The sequence below is a fragment of the Macaca mulatta genome, chromosome 3 (assembly GCF_049350105.2).
Source record: "Macaca mulatta isolate MMU2019108-1 chromosome 3, T2T-MMU8v2.0, whole genome shotgun sequence".
NCBI lineage: Eukaryota > Metazoa > Chordata > Mammalia > Primates > Cercopithecidae > Macaca > Macaca mulatta.
Window position 1 is genome coordinate 105,220,897 of NC_133408.1, and position 21,691 is coordinate 105,242,587.

Here is a 21,691-nt window from a genome sequence, read left to right on the forward strand (position 1 = left end):
CCATCTTATCAGATATATTAGGAAAAATATTATTTATTTCACACCCAAATGATTTCAGTAAGATATACCCTTAAAATTTTTTTTAAAAAGAGAAGAAGAACTCTGTAAGTGATAAATGCACATGAGGAAAATTTAGTTAATTTTTAAAAATCACCTTGGAATAGGGAAGACCTTTCCAATCACATCACAAAGGAAAAGACTAGTTCAGTCTTAATATAAAAAACAACATGAGATCAGACTCGCCATTTTAAGATCTTTTTTCTCCTCTTCTCTCAAAAGCTATCCCAAACGACAAGGTAACAAGAAACAAACACAAACTCTATCTTTGATAATACTAAGAGACTTGCAACCCCAAAACACAATTAATGAAGACAGCTAGCAGATGGAGTGTCTGTTAAACCTAAATGGTTGTGCCAGGAGACACCAATGAAAAGCAAGCCAAATTACCCTGCAGAACCCTGAAAAGGCTCATAATTGGAGATACTAAGTGCCCAGAAGTGCAGGTAGGCATGAAAACAAGATAACTCTAAAATACTGAACAAACGACAATTGAACTTCCAGCTCTCCTTCCCCTGTTGCACAGTCAGGTACCCACTATACCTGTACCACTGTAGGACACAGGACTGGTCTCTGAAAATACTGAATGAGAAATGTTCCAGACTCAGGGAACAGCATAGAACAGGATGGGAGTCTGAAAACATGGATTAAGGCCAGGCACTGTGGTTCACGCCTATAATCCCAGCATCTTGGGAGGCCTCAGCAGGAGGGTTACTCGAGCCCAGAAGTTTGAGACCAGCCTGAACAAGATAGTGAGACATCATCTTGACAAAAATATATAAAAATCAGCTGGCATAGTGGTGTGCACCTGTAGTCCCAGCTACTTGGGAGGCTGAGGTGAAAGGATCACTTGTGCTGGGGAGGACAAGGCTGCAATGAGTTGTGATTTTACCACTGTACTCCAGCCTGGGAGACTCTGTCTCAAAAAAAAAAAAAAGAAAAATAAAAATATGGATTAAGTGAAAGTCTGAATAGCAAAATATTATCTCATCCAGTTCCTAAATGCCTACACCCAGCTTATAGTTCCCTGAGACAATATCTACAAATATTGACATCTGGGGGTCCCCAATTAAAAAACTGAACAGCTACTCTGATTATGCTACAGTTTAGCCCAAGAACTGAGATGCCCAATCATACATACAGCATGATCTATCAGTTTTGTAATAACTCACTCTCATATGATATAAAACCAAATATTTAAGAAAAGCTTCCAATAAAAAAAGGAAAAGAAAACTCAAAATATAGAAAATACAGACAACATAAGAAAACCTCAAAAGCACTACAAAGACTACTTTAGAGTGATAAGATATTGCAGCCATGAAATAATAGAGAATAAAAACTCCAGAAATTAAAAATTATAGCTGAAATAAAAGGGTTGAAAAAAATCAAGCTATCTCAGAAAAAGGCCAAGAGACAAAGATGGATAATAAAAAAGAAAGAAAGAAGAAAGAAAAGAAAGAGAGAAAGAAAGGGAAAGAAAGAAAAGGATCAGATTGGCACTAGACTTCTCAAAATAACATTGGAAGCTAGAAGATAAATTCTACCTGAAAATGATTTTCAGCATAATTCTATCTTCAGTTTAACTTCCTTCCTTCCTTCCTTCCTTCCTTCCTTCCTTCCTTCCTTCCTTCCTTCCTTCCTTCCCTCCCTCCCTCCCTCCCTCCCTTCTCTCTCTCTCTCTCTCTCTCTCTTTCTTTCTTTCTTTCTTTCTTTCTTTTTCTTTCTTCCTTTCTTCCTTCCTTTCTTTCGACAAGGTCTTACTCTGTTGCCCAGGCTGGAGTAATGCAGTGGCAGGATCAGAGCTCACTGTAACCTCAAACTTCTGGGCTCAAGCAATCCTCCTGCCTCAGCCACTGGAGTAGTTGGGACCACAGGCACATGCCTCCACGCCTGGCTACGTTGTTTTTTTTTTTTTTTTTGTAGAGTTGGAATCTTGCTATGTTGCCCAGGTGAATCTCAAACTCCTGACCTCAAGCGATCTTCCTGTCTTGACCTCCCAAAGTGCTGTGATTAGAGGTGTGGCCTACTGTGCCCGGCCTCCTTCAATATTTTATGATAAAATAAAACATATGAGATTTGTCAAGTCTCCAAATATTTACTGATCATATACTCTATCAGGAACCTTTTAGAGGATATATTGCATCAAACAGAATTAAGATAGAGGACAGCCAGGATCCAAGAAGACAACAGATCTAACAGGAGAAGAGTGAAACGGCTTCCCAGGATTGTGGAGACGGAAGCCCCAGGACAAGAACCGTGTCTCAGGTCTAGAGAGCAAACAGGTCATATTGGAATAGGCAGAAGGAAGGTTCTACAAGGCATGTTTCCAAGAAAGAAAAGCAACAGATTGTTTAATTGCATAGACAATTTTATTAAGTGGCATTTTACAAAGGTGTTGAGGGGTTGGGACTTAGCCGGCAAGCAAGAAAATCGAAGCAAATGAAAACAATGTGGCAATTTTTATCTCTGGGCCAAAAAAGAAAAAAATATATATACTGTTGAAGAAAGAAAACGTGATCACAGTAAACTACTTGGCTAAGTAAAATAAAAAAGGAAACACTAGAAACAAAAGTGCATGAAAGTTATTGTATATAAGAATAGAAAAAGCATAAGTAATTTGTACTTTCTATGATATACACCCCTATAAAATAAGGGCTGAGGCCAAGTCCCTTCCAAGTGTACAGTTCAGAAACCCAAGGGATTAACTATCTAGAAGAGCAAAATCTTGACTCTTTCTCCCTGGCTACTGAGTCTAATCCATTCTAAAGGGTTTCAAGCCCATGAGAAACTGGCTACATGATCAGGTTACAAATGGATATTAAGGCAACTTACTTATCACCATCTTAAGGCATTCAGGATTGTCTTGAATAAGTGGTTCAGCTTGTACCGTTTTACTTAAGAAATTCTTTGATATAAGAGGAAACCTGACTTTAGCAAGGATATCAACCATAAATGGCTGGCGATTAGGTTCATCGTATTTCAACCACCTGACTGCAGCATCATAAACCTAAGGGGGAAAAACAGCACAGTAAAGTTCTTAGAAGACAGCAACATTTCCAATTACCTATGTTTACTCTCACATTGAAGGGAGAGAACCTCATAAGGAGACAACCACTTATTCCTAATATTTTTCATCTCTGGACACTTGCTGGTACTTCAGAACAGTTTACTTACTGCTCTAGTGAGTCTTGTAGGTAATATGTTTTTTAGAACTAACTACTATTATGTAATGTAATGACAGTGAGGATGTTGAATTTATGATTAAAAAAAAAAGATAGCTTCATTTTCAGACAAAGACATGATATACATTGCACTAAAAAAAAAAAAAAAAACTGCAGTCAACAAAAGTTTCAACATACCCTCATTTAGTTTAGTACCGGGAAAACAGGTTAATTTCTCAAGAGGCCGTCCATTCCAGGAGATATGAAGGTCACCCATGATTTTATTTCAATATTATATTCCTGCATTATGAATGGATAGACTTATCTGCTTTTTAGAAACTTTAAGATATGAAGAGTTCTATACTTAAAAATAAATTACAGGATATTTAAAAGAATTGTTTTCCAAAATAATACTGTTGCTGCACTTAACTGCACTGAACAAGTCCAAGTTCCTCAACATAATTTAACTTACAAATCATTAAACATCCCCCAAAACATCAATTGCTTCATATACACACACATCTCCCATACCCACTAAATTGATTTTGGGGTGATATTTGAAATTAATTTTGGAGTGATTTAATAAGGCCCAACTTCTGATCTCTTTCTGAGTTAATTTTTTATGGGAATTGGTGTTTTTTTAAACAAATTTTTTATTTTAGAATAGTTTTAGATTTATAGAAAAGTTGCAGAGATAGCACAAAGAGTTCTCATATACCCTGCCCCAGTTGTTAAGGTGTTGCATTAGTATGGTATATTTGTTACAACTAATGAACTAATATTGACACATTAACTAAATTTCTTTTTTTTTTGGATTTCTTTAGTTTTTATCTAGTGTTATTTTTCTGTTCCACAATACTATAAAAGATACCACATTACATGTAGTCATTAAACCTTAGAATCTTCTAGACTGTGACAATTTTTCAGCCTTTTCTTGTTTTTGACAACCTTGACAGTTTTGAGTTCTGGTCAGGTATTTTGTTGAGAATGTCCTTCAATCTGGGTTTGTCTGATGTGTTACTTATTAGACTGAGGTTACGGTTTTTTAGGAGGATGATCATAGAGGTGAATGACATTTTCATTACATCAAGTGTGCATACTAATCATCATGACATCACTGATGATGCTAATGGTGACCACCTGTAGGTAATGCTCGTCACATTTCTCCAGTCTAACGTTACTTGTTATTCCTTTTCCATACTGCATATAAGTCAACCAATTTTGAACATGGAAGTAAATTTTTTCTATTTACCTAGTGAGGTCCTCCAGGTCTAACCTGTTAACTTGCAAATTGACACCCTGGGCCACGAAGAAGACTGGGCAAAAGAACATTGCTAAGTGCCAATTTTTGTTTTTAGAACAAAAGCAACTTAAAACATATGATCTTTTTTTTTTTTTTTTTTTTTTTTTTTTTTTTGAGACTGCATCTCGCTCTGTTGCCCAGGCTGGAATGCAGTGGCCCGATCTCAGCGCTCACTGCAAGCTCCACCTCCTGGGTTTACGCCATTCTCCTGCCTCAGCCCCCCGAGTAGCTGGGACTACAGGCGCCCGCCACCTCGCCCGGCTAGTTTTTTGTATTTTTCAGTAGAGACGGGGTTTCATCGGGTTAGCCAGGATGGTCTCGATCTCCTGACCTCGTGATCCGCCCGTCTCGGCCTCTCAAAGTGCTGGGATTACAGGCTTAAGCCACCGCACCCGGCCTAAAACATATGATCTTATAGTACCTACATTAGTTTTCTATTGCTGCTGTAACAAATTACCACAAACTTAGTGGCTTAAAATACAGAGAAGCATGTGGGGCTGAAAACAGAGATTGAGTTTGCATATTAAAGTGTTCCCACAGCCAGGCATGGTGGCTGACACCTGTAATTCCAGCATTTTGGGAGGCTGAGGTGGGCAGGTCACCTGTTTGAGACCAACCTGGCCAACTTGGTGAAACTCCATCTCAATTAGCAGGGTGTGGTGGCACATGCCTATAATCCCAGCTACTTGGGAGGCTGAGGCATGAGAATCACTTGAACCCGGGAGGTAGAGATTGCAGTGAGCTGAGATCGCGCCACCGCACTCCAGCCTGGGCAACAGAGTGAGACTGCATCTCAAAAAAATAAATAAGGCTGGGTATGGTGGCTCACGCCTGTAATCCCAGCACTTTGGGAGGCCGAGGCGGGCAGATCACGAGGTCAGGAGATTGAGACCATCCTGGCTGACACGGTGAAACCCTGTCTCTACTAAAAAATACAAAAAATTAGCCAGGTTTGGTGGTAGATGCCTGTAGTCCCAACTACTTGGGAGGCTGAGGCAGAAGAATGGCGTGAACTTGGGAGGTGGAGCTTGCAGTGAGTTGAGTTCATGCCACTGCACTCCAGCCTGGCCAACAGAGCGAGACTCCATCTCAAAAAATAACATACATACCTACATACATACATACATACATACATACATACATGAAATAAAGTGTTCCCCCACCCAGCTCCCAAATGACTGCACCCAGCTTACACTTCTGACAGTTTATCTGATAATTCTATAGGTCAGAGTCCAAAATGGGTCACAGTGGACTAAAACCAATGTGTCTGCCTGGAGACGCTATAGAAGAAACCATTTCCTTGCCTTTTTCAGCATCTTGCAGCTGCCTGCATTCCTTGGCTTATGGTCCCCTTCCCCCTTCAAAGACAGCAACGACCAGTCAAGTCTTTCTTATATTGTACCACTTGACGCTGCCTTCTTTTGCATCCCTCTTCCAAATTTAAGGATCTTTATGATTACACTGGACCCATTTGGATAATTTCATCTCAAAATCCTTGACTTGGTCACATATGCAAAGTCCTATCTGCCACAAAGGTGTATTCCAGATGCTGGGGATTGGGAAGTGGACATCTTTGGGGAAGGCATTGTTCTGCCTACCATGGTACCCAATGGTTTTATCTCTATGAAGTGACCTATTTCTCAAACAGCCAGCCTGGCAAGCACCTAAGATTGCAATACTCTGTTTAGTGTAAAGAACATATTCTTTCCTAATATGACTCTTTCCCTTGTCATGTGTCCAAACATGAGTTATAAGAAACCAATAAAGACATTTTTATTAAGAAAAATGTGAGAAGGCAATTTAGTCACCTGATCCTCTGCTCTCACAGTCAGAGTGTCCTGGTTGAGAAGATGTGTTACTCGCTTGACATCAAGTTGAAGAAATTCATCAGTTTTGTAAACTTCAGTAAAATGCTGATGAATAAAGTCATCTGCAGTTGCTTTCAATTCAGGACAATCTAGACACTCTGCTAGCACACTTATACCTAAATACATAAAGAAAATAAAAGAATAGAAAATCATTTTTAGAAAAACCAAGTATACATTTAAGATGAAGCATGACTTCAGGAAAATCAGTTGAATAAATTTCATAAATCTGGATCCTTTTCTGTTTCATTGATTTGTCTATTCTTGTGCCAATACTATACTGTCTTATAAAAGACTGTTTTGTTTTTTTTTTTGAGACAGAGTCTCGCCCACCTGGAGTGCAGTGGCGTGATCTCGGCTCACTGCAAGCTCCACCTCCCAGGTTCATGCCATTCTCCAGCCTCAGCCTCCTGAGTAGCTGGGACTACAGGCACCCGACACCATGCCCGGCTAATTTTTTTTTGTATTTTTAGTAGAGATGGGGTTTCACCATGTTAGCCAGGATGGTCTCGATCTCCTGACCTCGTGATCTGCCTGCCTAGGCCTCCCAAAGTGCTGGGATTACAGGCGTGAGCCACAGTGCCCGGCTGGTTTTTATATTCTGTAGGAGAAGCCCCCTTCAATGTTTTTTCAAAGTTTTCTTGGCTATTGTTGGACATTTTCCCTTGCAGACAAATTTTAAAATAAGCTTATCACATTCTACTTTACAAAATCTCCATGTGATATAAATCAGAATTGCACTGAACTTTTGGATTACTTTGGGACAACTTCTGCAGCACGGAGGAGCTCCACTTAAAAACATGACATACATCAAATTTATTCAGGTATAAACTTTTATGTCAGGAGTCTGCAAAGTACTGTTTATGGGCAAAATCTAGCCCATAGCCTGTTTTGTAGGGTCAGCAGCTAATAATAGCTTTTACATTTTTTTGAAAGGTTAAAAAAAAAAAAAAGAGGAGGCGAGAAGGGGAAGTGAAGACGGAAAGGAAAGAAGAGATAAGGACCACATGTGGTCCATAAAGCCTAAAATATTTTCTCTTCTGGTCCTTTACAGGAAAAGTCGGCTCCCTCTTCTATATGAAACCACAAATTAATTAATTAATTAATTAATTATTTATTTATTTTGAGAGGGAGTCTCGCTCTGTCGCCCAGGCTGGAGTGCAGTGGTGTGATCTCAGCTCACTGCAAGCTCCGCCTCCTGGGTTCACGCCATTCTCTTGCCTCAGCCTCCTGAGCAGCTGGAACTACAGGCGCCCACCACCACGCCCGGCTAATTTTTTATGTATTTTTAGTAGAGACGGGGTTTCACCGTGTTAGCCAGGATGGTCTCGATCTCCTGACCTTGTGATCCGCCCTCCTCGGCCTCCCAAAGTGCTGGGATTACAGGCGTGAGCCACCGCGCCCGGCCGTTACTAGATTTCTTGACATTGAAATGATTGAACCATTGTGTCACTTTTAAAGTAAATTCTAGCTGGTCACAAAGTATTATTATTTTTAAAATAAATTTCATTTTTTCAGAGCAGTTTTAGGTTTACAGCAAAACTGAAGAAACATTACAGAGTTCCCATGTCCCTGTTGTCACCACGCATGCATAACCTTTCCCACTATCACCATTCCACACGAGGGGTATTCTTGAATTTTTTTTTTTTTAGCATCAATAAACGTTTTTAAATGAAACTAAAATGTTATATGTATTTGTACACATACATGTATACATACGCACACACTTTCTTCATCCAATGTTGGTATTATGGTAACCTTACCCTAGGAAAATGAACTGGCAAGTTTTCTACCCTTTCTAGAGATTTAGAAAAATTTAAATAACATAAGCATTAATCTTTTCTTTGAAAGGTTGATAGAATTAACCCACGAAGCCTTCAAGCCTGGAGCACTAATTAGAAATACATCTTCATGGTGGCTCATACCTGTAATCCCAGCACTTTGGGAGGCCTAGGCGGGTGGATCACTTGAGGTCAGGAGTTCGAGACCGGCCTGGCCAACACGGTGAAACCCCATCTCTACTACTAAAAATACAAAAATCAGCTTAGTGTGGTGGTGCTCATCTGTAATCCCAGCTACTCAGAAGGCTGAGGCAGGAGAATTGCTTGAACCCAGGTGGCAGAGGCTGCAGTGAGCTGAGATTGGGTCACTGCACTCCAATTGGGGTGACAAAGTGAGACTCTGTCTCAAAAAGAAAAAAGAAATACATCTTTACTTTTTTTATTGTTCCTGAGGTTACCAGCTTCAGGTTTTATAACTTTTTTCTTTCTTTTCTTTTTACAGGCTCATGCCTGTAATCCCAGCATTTTAGGAGTCACTGTGCCTGGCCCAAAATTGTCTTAAAAAGCATAAAATCTGTCCAGGCATGGTGGCTCATGCCTGTAATCCCAGCAATTTAGGAAAATGAGGCGGGCAGCTCACTTGAGGTCGGGAGTTCGAGACCAGCCTGGCCAACACGGTGAAACCCTATCTCTGCCCAAAATACAAAAATTAGCCGGGCATGCTGGTGGGTGCTTGTAATCCCAGCTACTCAGGAGGCTGAGGCAGGAGGATCACTTGAACCAGGGAGGCGAAGGTTGCAGTGAGACGAGATCACACCACTGCACTCCAGCCTGGGCAACAGAGTGAGACTATCAAAAAAAAAAAAAGAGACAATTTTGGTCACTGTCTTTTGCTTTCATATCTATAGTTCTAATTCCTGATGCTGTTCTTTGATCTTTTCTTCTTGATAAGACTTGTTAAGTCTGAGGCTATTTTGTACCGTATTTTGAAATACTTAGCTTTAGTTTTTCTGACTAAGTCTATAGTCTATTAGTTTTATTTCTCTACTTTATTACTTTATATTTTCTTTTCTTTTTTTGAGATGTAGTCTCACTCACTCTGTCACTTAGGCTGGAGTGCAATGGCGCAATCTTGGCTCACTGCAACCTCCCCCTCTGGAGTTCAAGTGATTCTCCTGCCTCAGCCTCCTGCATAGCTGGGAATACAGGCACAAACCACCATGCCTGGCTAATTTTTGTATTTTTAGTAGAGATGCGGTTTCACCATGTTGGCCAGACTGGTCTCGAACTCCTGACTTCAGGTGATCCACCCACCTCGGCCTCCCAAAGTGCTGGGATAACAGGCGTGAGACACTGCGCCTGGCCTAATTTATATTTTAAATCATATTTTTTTCTACTTTCATTAGGTGTTTACAAATTATTTTTCTCTACCTCTCTGAATAGGATACATAAGTCAAGAAAGAATAAAAATAAATACATTTATTTGGAAAAAATTTAAGACTACAAATTTTCTTCTAAGAAATACTTTGGTTATATTCTAAAGATTTCAGTTTATTGTGTGCTTATTGCCATGTTTCTATATAGCCTATAAGTTTACCTTTAATATCTCTAAAAAATAACTTTCTAAATAATTCTTTGGTTAAATTTTCAAGTGTTCAGAATGGGGCGGGAGAGAAGAGTTGTCCTTCTATAGTTAATTTCTATTTTTACTGCACTATAATCAGGGGATGTGGCCTGTGTCTCCTCTTTTTTAGGTGCTCCAGCTTTTCTGTGGCTGGTGATCAGTACTTGTAAATACTCCAAGGGTATCTGAAAACAATCTGTGTTCTCTGATGACTAAGTAAAACATTCTGTGTTATCTAGCTGAACAAGTTTGTATTATTCAAATCCTTATTCTTTCTAAAATCTGACTTGAGATTTCTGGGCAATGCTATGAGTTACTCACTAGCCATTCCATAAATTCTCTTTCTGTGTAAACCAGCAACATTTGGTTTATTTTGCTTGCAAGTAAGAAAGCTAACCAGTACATCTTTATCTTGAGCTCTTTATCTCTCTCACTTAGCTAGCTTTAGTACTTCTTCCAATCTCAGAAGGGATACATGTGATTGTTTTCTTGCAATATCCAAATGAATGATGCCTTGAAATGCAATTTTCTCTCCCTCTCATTTGCAACCTTTGATATTATGTTCTAATTTTGCGTTGCAGATAAAAAATTAATGGCATTCTGATTCTCTTTCTTTTCTGAGTAACTTGTTATAAACACCAGCTGGGATAGTTCATCTCTGCCATATGGTCTCTAGCCTTCTTTTCATGACAGCAGAAGAGTTCCCAGCAACAATGGAGAGCAAATCCCAAAGCACAAGCATTTTTCTATCCTCTGCTAACATCCCCTTTGCTAATGTCCCACAGGCTATAGCAAATCACATGGTCACAGATTACGAGGCAGGAAAACAGACTCTATCTCTTGATGGGAGGAGCTATCAAGTGACATTGCAAAAGGGTGTACATAAATGGAAGGAAAGAATTTATGGTTATTTTTTGTAATATACTATACTGCTTCTCTTTGAAAGGCTGTAAATTTTTTAATATTGATATTTGTTCTTTTTTACTGTTTTAAGATCAACTTATTATTACACAGTCACTCATTCAGAAGCCAGGGAAACATCAGGGCAGCAGAAAGGAAGGTGGGATGGAGTAGGCTCTGTGAAGGACCAAAGACAAACTGCCACAGTTATGAAATTTTGTTTTATTCTAATAAAGACTAATGTATGCCTGATAGCCTAGTGATAATACATGTTTAGCAAGTCACAACATTTTTAGAAAGCATGTATCATTCAAATAAGGGCATTATATAGCTGGAGACTTCAACACCCCACTTTCAGCACTGGAAAGATCTTCCAGACAGAAAATCAACAAACAGCAGACTTAATCTGCACTATAGAACAAATGGATCTAACAGATATTTATAGAATATTTCATCTAAGAGCTATAGAATACATATCCTTTTCCTCAGCATGTGGATCATTCTCAAGGATAGACAATATGCTAGGTCACAAAACAAGTCTTAAAACATTAAAAAAAAAAACTTAATAGTATCAAGCATCTCCCCTGACCACAATGGAATAAAACTAGATATTAATAACAAGAGGAATTTTGGAAACCATACAAACACATGGAAATTATACAATATGCTCCTGAATGACCAGTGGATCACTGAAGACATTGAAAAGGAAACTGAAAAATTTCTTGAAACAAATGATAACAAATGATGATAATATCCCCTAACCTATGGGACACAGCAAAAGCAGTACTAAGAGGGAATTTATAGCTATAAGTGCCTACATCAAGAGAGGAAAAATCTTAAATGAACAATCTAATGATGTATCTTCAAGAACTAGAAAAGCAAGAGCAAACCAAATCCAAAATTAGTAGGAGAAATAATAAAGATCAAAGAAAAAATAAAACTGAAATAAAAAAATACAAAAGATCAATGAAACAAAAAGTTGGGTTTTTGAAAAGTTAAAACAAAATGAACAAACCTTTAATTAGACTAAGAAAAAGAGAGAGAAGATCCAAATAAATAAAATCAGAAATGAAAAAGGAGACACTACAACTGATACTACAGAAATTCAAAGGATCATTAATGGTTACTATGAGCAACTATTAATATATGCCTATAAATTGGAAAATTTAGAAGGAAATGAACAAATTTCTAGATACATACAACCTACCAAGATTGAATCAGGAAGTAATACAAAACGTGAACATATCAATAACAAGGAATGAGGTTGAAGCTATAATAAAAAGTCTCCCAGTAAAAAAAGCCTGGGACCTGATGCCTTCACTGATGAATTCTACCAAATATTTAGGGAGGAACTAATACCAATCCTACTCAAACTATTCAACAACAACAACAACAACAAAAAATAACAGAGGAGGGGGCAATACTTCCAAACTCATTTGATGAGGCCAGCATTACCCTTATACCAAAACCAGACAAAGACACATCAAAAAAAAAAAAGAAAACTACAGGCACCAATATCTCTGATGAACATTGATGCAAAAATCCTCAACAAAATATTAGCAAACCAAATTCAACAACACATTAAAAATATAATTCATCATGACCAAGTGGGATTTATCCCTGGAATACAAACGATGGTTCAACATACACGAATCAATGTGATACAGCATATCTATAAAATGAAGGATAAAAACCATATGAAAATTTCAGTCAATGCTGAAAAAGCATTTAAAAAAATTCAACATCCTTTCATGACAAAAACCCTAAAAAAAACTGGGGATAGAAGGAACATACCTCAACATAATAAAAGCCATATACAACAGACCCACAGCTAGTATCATATTAAATGAGGAAAAACTGAAAGTCTGTCCTCTAAGATCCGGAACACAACCAGGATATTCACTTTCACCACTGTCACTCGACATAGTACTGGAAGTCCTAGCTAGAGCAATCAGACAAGAGAATGATATGAGGGGCAGCCAAACCGGAAAGGAAGAAATAAAATTATCCTTGTTTGTAGACAATATGATCTTATATTTGGAGAAACTGAAAGAATCCACAAGAAAAGTATTAGAATGGATAAATTCAGTAAAGTTGCAGGATACAAAATCAACATACAAAAATTAGTAGCATTACTATATACCAACAGTGAACAATGTGAAAAAGAAATAAGAGGGCTGGGCGTGGTGGCTCATGCCTGTAATCCCAGCACTTTGGGAGGCCGAGGCGGGCGGATCACCTGAGGTCAGGAGTTTGAGAATGGCCTGGCCAACGTGGCGAAAACCTGTTTCTACTAAAAATACAAAAAAATTAGTCGGGTGTGGTGGCATGCACCTGTAGTCCCAACTACTTGGGAGGCTGAGGTGGGAGAATCGCTTGAACCCAGGAGGTGGAGACCGCAGTGAGCCAAGGTTGTGCCACTGCATTCCAGCTTGGGTGACAGAGAGAAACTCTGTCTCAAAATAAATAAATAAATAAATAAATAAAATAAAATAAATAAAATAAAATAAGTAGCCCCATTTATAATAGCCACACATACAATTAAATAACTAGGAATTAACCAGAGAAGTGAAAGATCTTTATAATGAAAACTATAAAACACTGATAAAAGAAATTGAAGAAGACACCAAAAAGTGGGAAAATAGTCCATGTTTATGGATTGGAAGAATCAATATTGCTAAAATGTCCATACTTCCCATAGCAATCTATAGATTCAATGTAATCCCTATCGAAATACCAATGGCATTCTTCACAGAAGTAGAAAAAACAATCCTAAAATTTATATGGAACCACAAAAGACCCAGAATAGCCAAAGCTACACTAAGCAAAAAGAATGAAACTGGAGAAATCACATTACCCAACTTCATATTATACCACACAGCTATAATAACCGAAACAGCATGTACTGGCATAAAAACAGACACACAGACCAATGGAACAGAACAGAGAACCCAGAAACAAATCAACATACTGACAGTGAACTCATTTTCAACAAAGGTGCCAAGAATACACACTGGGGAAAAGACAGTCTCTTCAATAAGTGTTGCTGGGAAAACTGGATATCCATATGCAGAAGAATGAAACTAGATCCCTATCTCTCATCATATGCAAAAATCAAATCAAAACGAATTAAAGACTTAAATCTAAGACCTCAAGCTATAAAATGACAACAAGAAAACACTGGGGAGAAATCCCCAGTACACTGGTCTGGGCAAAGATTTCTTGAGCAATACCCCATAAGCATAGGCAACCAAAACAAAGATGGACAAATAGAGTCACGTCAAGTTAAAAAGCTTCTGCACAGCAAAGGATACAATCAACAAAGTGAAGAGACAACCTATAGAATGGGAGAAAATATCTGCAAACTACTCATCTGACAAAGGATTAATAACCAGAATACATAAGGAGCTCTATAGGAAAAAAATCAAACAAAGCCAATGAAAAAATGGGCAAAAGATTTGAATAGATATTTCTCAAAGACATACAAATGGCAAACAGACTTACGAAAAGGTATTCAACATCCTTGATCATCAGACAAATGCAAATCAAAACTATAATGAGCTATCATCTCGCCCAGTTAAAATGGCTTATATCCAAAAGATAGTTAATAACAAATGCTGGCAAGGATGTGGAGAAAAGGGAACCCTCGTACACTGTTGGCGGGAATGTAAATTAGTACAACCACTATGGAGAATAGCTTGGAGATTTCTCAAAAAACTAAAAATTGAGCTAACATGTGATCCAGCAATCCCACTTCTGTGTATATACCCAAAAGAAAGGAAATCAGTATATCAAAGAGATATCTGCATTCTTATGTTTGCTGCAGCGTTGTCTACAATAGCTAAGATTTGGAAGCAACGTAAGTGTCCATCAACAGATGAATGGATAAAGAAACTATGGTATATATACACAATGGAGTACTACTCAGCCATAAAAAAGAATGAGATCTAGTCATTTGCAACAGCATGGATGGAACCAGAGATAATTATGTTAAGTGAAATAAGCCAGGCACAGAAAGACAAACATCACATATTCTCATTTATTTGTGAGATCTAAAAATCAAAACAGTTGAACTCATGGACATAGAGAGTAGAGAGATGGTTACCAGAGGCCTGGAATGGTAGTTGGGAGAATGAGGGGAGGATTAATGGGTAACAAAAAAATAAAAATAATAAATAAATAAGACCTATTATTTGATAGCACAACAGGGTGACTATAGTTAATACTTAATGGTACACTTTAAAATAACTTAGAGTGTAATTGGATTGTTTGTTACTCAAAGGATAAATCCTTGAGGGGATGGATACCCCATTCTCCATGATGTGCTTATCTCACATTGCATGCCTGTATCAAAACATTTTATATACCTCAGAAATATACCAACTATGTACCCACAAAAATAAAAACACAAACACACAAAAAATAGGCATTAAAGAAAGTTTTATAAAGAATGAAATGTCTACTATAATCCTCTTTAAAAGCCTTGATTCATTTTCAAAGATCAACAATAATTTTTTTTTAATCAAAAGAAAAGGAAAATAAGGTTTTTTCCACCAAAATACACAAGAACCATTTATTGGCATTTTTGTTTCAAGTTCCTGGGGAAAAAAAGCCAAATTTTCAAAGGCAGTTAATAACAGCTATACAAAGGCTTGTTTCATTTGATTTAGCATCAAGTAAAAGTAAATATGCCATGGAAGACAGTCGAGTTTTATCTCCACCTCTCATATTGGCCCGCTTCTCCTACCAAGTCACAGTACATAAGCATGCATCCTTGTTGCCCCACTAAGGAATCTAAAATGATTCAAATTTTTAAATGGTTGCTCAGATGACATTCACCAGCAGAATTCTTTCCCCTTAAGATAGGGTGGCAGTGAACACTACCAGGTATCAATGTCATCAGAAATAAATAACTCTTTCAGGAAAGTCACGTTCCTGATCCCTGTTAACCATTATGTAAATTATTTTTGTTGCTATACCTGTTTACTAATTATGTTTGTTACTTATGCAAAGGGAATACTCCCCAGACTTGCCTGATCTATTATTTCTATTTCCTAACAACAAAGTATGTTCACTTTACATAGTGCCATAGGTTTACTCTTTTTTTTTTTTTTTTTTTGAGACGGAGTCTCGCTCTGTTGCCCAGGCTGGAGTGCAGTGGCCAGATCTCAGCTCACTGCAAGCTCCGCCTCCCGGGTTTATGCCATTCTCCTGCCTCAGCCTCCCAAGTAGCTGGGACTACAGGCGCCCGCCACCTCGCCCAGCTAGTTTTTTTTTTTTTTGTATTTTTTAGTAGAGACAGGGTTTCACCGTGTTAGCCAGGATGGTCTTGATCTCCTGACCTCGTGATCTGCCCGTCTCGGCCTCCCAAAGTGCTGGGATTACAGGCTTGAGCCACTGCGCCCGGCCAGGTTTACCCTTAATCTTTTTTCTTTCTTTTTCTTGGTACCAGATGTTGTTATTTATCAAGGCAGATCATGTTTGATCGAAAAGAAACTGGCAAGTAGATCTTAAAACATACATTACTAAACCTGAGTAACAGATGAAAAAATAAGTCTTTAAATTACATTTTCCATTGAAAATTCATTCCACTGTGGTGCAAGAACTTATCCAAGAACTTACAATGTCAATTTCTGACATAAATCATATCCCTCAGCACATATGTATTTTCAAAAGAAAACAAGTCATCTTAAAGTAATATATTCCCATATGCTAATTGATAATTGTATAGCAAATTGAAAATTCTGAGTAAACTGAAGATACATTTAACAACAAAATAAATATAGCAATATGGTTAGCTTATAAATGTCTTGGTGTAAAGGCAGCAGTGAATTTGCATCTTGTAACAGATCTCTAAATCCAGTTGCTGGTTTTCTGGAATTTTATAGACATGATGTCTCACAAATCCATGTTCCACAGGGCTAGAAATATCTCTATGCAAAAACTTTTGAGATATTTTCCCCAAATGACATATAACTTTTAAAAACTTTTCCAGAAAAATATGAAAATTTTATCAACCACTTACTCTTACTGAAAAAAAAAAGACTACTAATTGCTCTTTTAATTTTGCTCTAACAGATGTTTTAAAAGTTTAGACACTGCTGATGTTTTTGAATTGCACACTGCTAGAAGGTAACTGGATAAAACACATTAGATGATTTCAAAAGATGAATCAGTACCTGATTCATTTGGCACATCATTAGTATCCAGAATAAATAATTTTCAAAGAATTTATACATGCATACATTCTTATACATGCATACATTCTTATTTACATATCCTCCATTCTTAGGAAAAGGAGCTTCTAAATCCAAGGATAAGGAGGTTCTGCTCATCTTACTAGTTATAATCATTTCTCCTCATGGAGTAACTGGGGCTTTCTGCTTTATTTGTGGAACTTTAGTTTGTAGGAAAGCATAAACATAGTGTTAAATCTTGTTGGATTCTGCTCTGGAGAGTGTTTCCAACATCCTTTTTTTCTGGTAAATTCTGGGACTGGCTCCACAAATCTTCAGTCTCTTGATAACTGTGTCTCTGGTCTATCATCCTCAGGCTGAATGAGAGGCCTCCCAGTCAGATCAGCAATGCCCACAGTTTGGGGAGGGTTGAATTCAATGTAGCAGACTCCGCCACCGGCTGGATGAATAGCAGGCAGTGAAGTGTTGTTTAAATGCCCTCAAAGGGCACATACGAGTTAATCATTGTGTCTATCTGATAAGCTCATCTAGGGCTTCTGCCTATGGCAGTGTCCTTGGACAACCAGCTATATTAGGTGAGATTTTTCAGTTCGTGAAGGGCCTCAGCTGAGTCGTAACATCATTTGGAATGAGTTTCCCTTGGTCAAGAAAAGCCTTGGCTAACATACCAATTTCTGTGCCCTGTAGCATGTTGTCCTGGAGCAGTCCCTGCTGGAGAGGTGCCTCAGCTTGAAGTGTTTGGTGATGTACAACAACACGGCACCCTTGCCTAAGCCCAGGGCTGGGGCCCCCATGATCATTGCATGCAGTAGCTGCGGAGATGCCCCTGCAACCATGGACAGAGGCCCAAGCCATGCCAACCGCAGGGTTTTGGTCTGACCTGTGCACTCACCTGATCCACAGCCAAGGTCCCAGATGGCAGAAAGCACTTTTTTTTTTTTTTTTTTTTTTTGGTTCGAGTTAACCAGCGCTTTCCTTTTTCTCTATAAAATGTGCTGGCTTGGAAACAATTCAAACATTCACCAATCATTAAATGGATAAACACATTTTGGTATATCCATACAATGGAATATTATTTAGCCGTAAAAAGAAAGGAAGTACTGATAAATGCTACAATATGGATGAACCCTAAAAACACTGTGCTCAAAGAGGCCAGACACATAGGGCCATCTTTGGTATGATTCAGTTTATATGAAACACTCAGAATAGGCAAATTTATAGGGGCAGAAAGCAGATTGATGGTTGCCAGAGCTGCCAGAGGAAGAATGGGGAGTGACTGCTAACGGGTGCGGGAGTTTCTTTTGGGACCTGCTAGCCATAGGGTCACTTTTTTTTTTATTGTAGTAAAATACACATAAAACTTACTGTGACATTTACTACATTCACAATGTTGTACCACAGTCACCACTATCTAGTTCCAGAACACTTTTATCACCCCAAATGTAAGCTCTTTTTTGATCTCTGAAGGTGAAAAATATCACTAGAATATATCTGAGGGAGGAATATTTTAGTTCATTGATCAGGTTTAGCACTCAGTATAACTTAGTCCGAGAGATTTTTCTTTTTTTTTTTTTAAAACCCAAAGAAGTCGTCGTCTTATTCGATTATTGCTTTCTCCATCTGTTTCTTCTGGAAATCCTACCTCACACTGCAGTTCCTGTATTTTCCTTCCCTTTCTTTTATCTTCTCACTAGTGGCTTCCTTTGCATTTTTGTTTTGCATCATGAGGCAACTTCCTGTTTGATCTTCTTCGGGTTGATTTTTAAGAGTATCCATTCCATTTTTCAATACAATTGAATGTCAAAAAACTGTAAAACCATATTTTTACATATCATGTTTTTAAGTTCGCTTCTTTTTCTTTTTTTTTTTTCTTGAGACAGAGTCTCACTCTGTAGTCCAGGCTAGAGTGCAGTGGCGCAATCTTGGCTCATTCACTACAACCTCCGCCTCCCAGTTCAAGTGGTTTTTCCCTCCTCAGCCTCCGGAGTGGCTTGGACTACAGGCGCGCCATCACCACTATTTCTTACATTAAATTTGCCTTACAGGAGCCATTCATTTTGGCTGTTTAGCTTGGTTTTCTGTTCCTCAAACTACTGGGTTTCTCTCTCTTTTTTTTTTTTTTTTTTTTTTTTGAGACAGGGTCTCACTCTGTCATGCAGCTGCAGTGCAGTGGCATGATTTCGGCTCACTGCAACCTCCGCCTCTTGGTTCAAACGATTTTCCCGCCTCAGCCTCCGGAGCAGCTGGGACTACGTGCCACCACGCCTGCGCTCGGCTAATTTTTGTATTTTTTTGGTAGAGATGGGATTTCACCGTGTTGACCAGGCTGGTACTGGGTTTAATTTTTTATATGATCTTTGCCCGATTCCATCAGCTGCCACTGGTCCCTTTAGCATTTGTGGAAGCCCGATTGTTGGACACTTTCTGGGCAGCAGAGAATTGACAGGTGGTGAAAACTATGATAGGAATTCTCCAATCAGCTGATATTGAGAGCCATGCTCAGAGCTAAACAGAAAGCAAGCAGAAGCAGTTTCACCAGTTACTGGGCTATGGCAGTTGGCTCACCTGGCTGGGCCACTGTCTTTGCCACAAGCTTAGCCAGGAGTCAGGCTACTTTCTAGGTTGCTGGGCTGTCCTTCCTCCCAGCTTTGTGAACAATGAGGATAGAAGGTATCCAGAGGCAAAACTGAGGGTATCCTCAGAAGCCCAAAGCCTAAGATGTGCTTAGCACAGACTAACTCCAAGTTTCACACTATGCTTTGCACCACCACATCTACTACCTACCTATATTTCAGCCATTCTTCTTTGTAGTTGAATCACCCCAGGAGGAAATTTAGAGTGCTAGAGAGTTATAGAAACATACACAAGCCATCATCTTCAAAAAACTTAATTAAGGTAATTATCTTTTTATAGTACATTGTCTGAAGATAATTATTTATATAATGGAAGTAAGCTGAAATCTTAAGAATATAAATCTTATTGATGAGTGAAGCCCCAACTATGGCCCAAAGAGATGGAAGAACTCATGCCAGAGTGTCTCTGCTGTATACCTAGGATTAGAGATTGGCCTTTTATTTCCTAACATAGGGATCTTTTCAATACCTAGACCCATGGCTACCTTTTAAAAATTCCATCAATATATTCACCTGCATAGCTGCTTCTCTTCCTGCTCCATCTAGTCCAATTCCTTTTCTGGATATTAGACTAAGTCTCATTTTTATTCCCTTCACCTGGCTTTTACTCCCTCTTGAAATTTATTCTGCTTCTTTCCTACTTGCCTTCCAAGATCTCTCTCTCTGTGCTCACGGTGAGGGGGTATGCAGGAAGGAGTACTAAAGTGTCCAGAAGGAGGAAAGCCTAGAAAAAGTAGAGACAGAGGAGGCTTGCCAAAATTCTGAAGCATCTCCAGGAGCCCTTTGCCTCAGTCTTTGAGTTCTTGTCATTAGCACCCCTCTTCTTTTCCCCTGGGTCAAATACCTTAGCACTGACTTGAATCTCTGACCCCTCTTTATACTTTTCTTCATTCTACTTTTCTTTCCTCCCTGCTTTCCTAGCACTCCTATCCCAGCACTCTTCCCTTTCTTTAAAGCCTCTGAATCACAGCAAGGGAAGGAAAATGGAATTAGAGTAGTCCCTCTTATCCATGGTTTTGCTTTCTGTCATTCAAAAACATTAAATGGAAAATTCCAGAAATAATTCATACGTTTGAAATTGTATGCTGTTTTGAGTTGTGTGATGAAATCTCACATCATCCTGCTCCATCCTGCCTGGGACAGAAATCATCCCTTTGACCAGCATATCCATGCTGTTTAACCTACCTGCCTGTCTGTCACTTAAGTAAACGTCCTGGTTATGAAGTGGACTACCCTAGTACTGCAGTGCTCTTTTCAAGTAACCCTTATTTTACTTAATTATGGCCCCAAAATATAAGAGTAGTGATGCTGGCATATTGTTAAAGTTGTTCTATTTTACTATTGTTGTTAATTTTTTACTGTCTAGTTTAGAAATTAAACATCATAGGCATGTATGTATCATAGAAAAAAACACAGTATATATAGGATTCAGTACTATCTGCAGTTTCAGGCATTCACTGGGGGTCTTGGAACGTATCCTGCAGATAAGGGTGGGCTACTGCACAAACATCTGGACGTTCATTCATGTGCCACTAAGGATCATCACATAGCCAAAAGCATACCACACTCTGGAAGGCTCTGATCAACTTTTTCTGCTTCTCCTATCACAAAATAGAAAATACTTTATTAATAGCTTCAAAATGAATGGCTATAGCAGTCCCTCAGTTAGTATCTTAATTTATAGACTAAGGTTATATTTTCTAGTATAAAACATCATTTTGACAATGTGGGGAAGCAGCAAGGTGTAGTAGCTAAGAATTAGATTACTTGAGTTCCAATGCCAGCTCCTTCATATACTAGCTATGTGACCTCAGGCAAGTTACCTAACTATAAGTTGCCTTATCTGTGACGGACTTTAGCATATCATAAGTGCTTAAATAAAAGGAAACATTCATAATCATGTTACTATCACCACATGCAATCCTTATTCCTTGTCCTCGATCCATGAAAAACCATTATAAATGCCATTTTGTTTTAGAAAATGTTGATATAATATTTAATAAGCTTCCTGCTGCCCAGGCTAATATGCATCGCTCTAAGCCCCTCTTAAATTTTATTACTAGAAAATGTTCTAGTGGACAATGTCTTTAAGGTTAAATGAGGATACTTATAATCAGCCTTTTAAAAAAATTAAATTACAAATTGAGGATAAAACAAACAAAAAAAACCA

At 38.4% G+C, this 21,691-nt stretch overlaps 1 protein-coding gene and 1 pseudogene across 4 annotated transcripts in view; both read right to left on the minus strand.

Annotated features, from left to right (window-relative positions):
* KLHL7 (kelch like family member 7) overlaps positions 1-21,691 on the minus strand; it is a 69,891-nt gene that overhangs the window by 29,213 nt on the left and 18,987 nt on the right. For 2 of the 3 annotated variants that reach the window (NM_001260642.1, XM_015133867.3), the window contains 2 exon segments: positions 2,890-3,064; positions 6,330-6,505. In NM_001260642.1, the coding sequence (NP_001247571.1) occupies positions 2,890-3,064; positions 6,330-6,505 (351 nt within the window). 3 annotated transcript variants of the gene reach the window in all.
* On the minus strand, positions 10,746-19,665 carry LOC106997494 (GTP:AMP phosphotransferase AK3, mitochondrial pseudogene; annotated as a pseudogene). The gene has a single exon (XR_003728212.2). The product of XR_003728212.2 is annotated as a GTP:AMP phosphotransferase AK3, mitochondrial pseudogene (transcript).